Source organism: Mus caroli, chromosome 15 (assembly GCF_900094665.2).
Source record: "Mus caroli chromosome 15, CAROLI_EIJ_v1.1, whole genome shotgun sequence".
In the NCBI taxonomy this organism is placed as follows: Eukaryota; Metazoa; Chordata; class Mammalia; order Rodentia; family Muridae; genus Mus; species Mus caroli.
The window spans coordinates 96299814-96301451 of NC_034584.1; the positions used below are offsets into that span (position 1 = coordinate 96299814).

General features: G+C 51.2%; 1 protein-coding gene across 1 annotated transcript in view; it reads left to right on the forward strand.

The window, feature by feature from the left end:
- Window positions 1-326: 326 nt before the first annotated feature.
- Window positions 327-1638, forward strand: part of Prr13 (proline rich 13) — a 2943-nt gene continuing 1631 nt past the window's right edge. Inside the window, exons 1-2 of the mRNA XM_021183753.2 lie at window positions 327-440; window positions 657-1006. Of these exons, the coding sequence (XP_021039412.1) occupies window positions 422-440; window positions 657-1006 (369 nt within the window). The 5' untranslated portion in view covers window positions 327-421. The remainder of the gene's footprint in view (window positions 441-656; window positions 1007-1638) is intronic.

A 1638-nucleotide genomic window follows, 5' to 3' on the forward strand; every position in this document is an offset into this window, starting at 1 on the left:
TGTGTAGCCCTGGCTATCCTGGAACTCACTCTGTAGACCAGGCTGGCCTCGAACTCAGAAATCCACCTGCCTCTGCCTCCCAAGTGCTGGGATTAAAAGCGTGTGCCACCACGCCCGGCAGGGAACTTTTTTCATTTCCTTTTGTTTTGGGTTTCGACAAAGGGTAGCTCTGGCTGTCCTGTAACTTTTTAGACCAGGCTGGTCTGGAACTCAGAGATCCACCTGCCTTTGTCGCCAGAGTGCTGCCCATTTTTAAGTGGAGGTTTATCAGTGAGAGCCTTGGTAGGGTGGAGGTTGTAGGGTGGAGGCTGCAGGGTGGAGGCTGTAGGGTGGGGCTCGGGTTCTTGAAAATCCTCCTCCCTTCCTGGGACCTTCAGATTTTTGCCTGTTTTACTTCCTAGGCTTGAGCTAACATCTGGACATGTGGAATCCTAATGCTGGTAAGTTCCTGGGGGCTCTCCTCTGACCCGCCCCAGCCCATTTTGCAATGAAACAGGAAGTTTCTATCTATCCCCGCAACCCCGAGCAAAAGCAAAGCCACCGGACCACTGCTAGTTACCAAGTTCTGCCTTTCCATAAGGCTTAAGAACCGTAGTGATTTGTGTTGATAGAGTTTCCGGACAGTTCTAATCTTTATTCTCGGATTCTTCTTCCAGGACCGAATCCATATCCACCCCAAGTTGTGTGCCCAGGAGGTTCCAATCCTGCCTGTCCACCACCTCTCAATCCTGCCTTTCCCCCTGTCCCCTGTCCTCCCGGAATTCCCCAGGGAAACCCAGCTTTCCCTCCGTGTCGTCCCCCTTATCCTGTACCACAACCAGGGTGTCCAGGATACCAACCCTCAGGTCCCTACCCTCCCCCATACCCACCACCTGCTCCTGGCATGTGCCCCGTGAATCCTCCGGCTCCTGGCATGGTGGGCCCCGGAATCGTGATAGACAAGAAGACTCGGAAGAAAATGAAGAAAGCTCATAAGAAGTCGCACAAACATCACAAGCACGGGAAGGTCAGTGTCCTCTGGAGCCTGGCTGGGGAAAGAGCTCCGTTCAGAGGGACCAGGGGTGATCAGGAGTTGCGGAAGGGCATTCACGGTTTGTGGGCGCAGGCGATGGTTTGTGGGAGCGGTTGCTGCCTACCGCTTGTCGCTTTAGCAGATGTAGATGGTTTTTCCTTTACGTGAGGGGATCCTCCTGAAAGGAGTTTAGTAATATTGAGGCATCAGACCACTCCCATCTGCCAAGGAAAAGTGAAGGGGTGCGGGGTGGATTTCCGTGCCAAAACTCCTCAACCTTCTCTACCTAACTCTTTCCCAGTAACTTCCCTCACCCACCCCGGGTGTATCCTTTGGTAAATTGGACACACCCACTGAGGTTGTCTAAATGTCAAAAGAGTGACAAAGCACAGTGACAAAGCATAATAGTTTAGTGAGTGGTGATATGGCCCTTAGTTCCTGGATTTCCTTTATCTCCTTCAGCATTCCCAGGTGCTGAGTTAATTCCCTGGAGGAGCCTTCTGTGACTCAGCCTCCAGCAAAGCCTGGGGTGAAAGGGGATTTTCCTTCACTAGACCAGTACGGTCCTTCCACAGGAACGTTGATTCTTTTTTTTTTTTTTTTTTTTTTTTTTTTTTTTTTTTTTT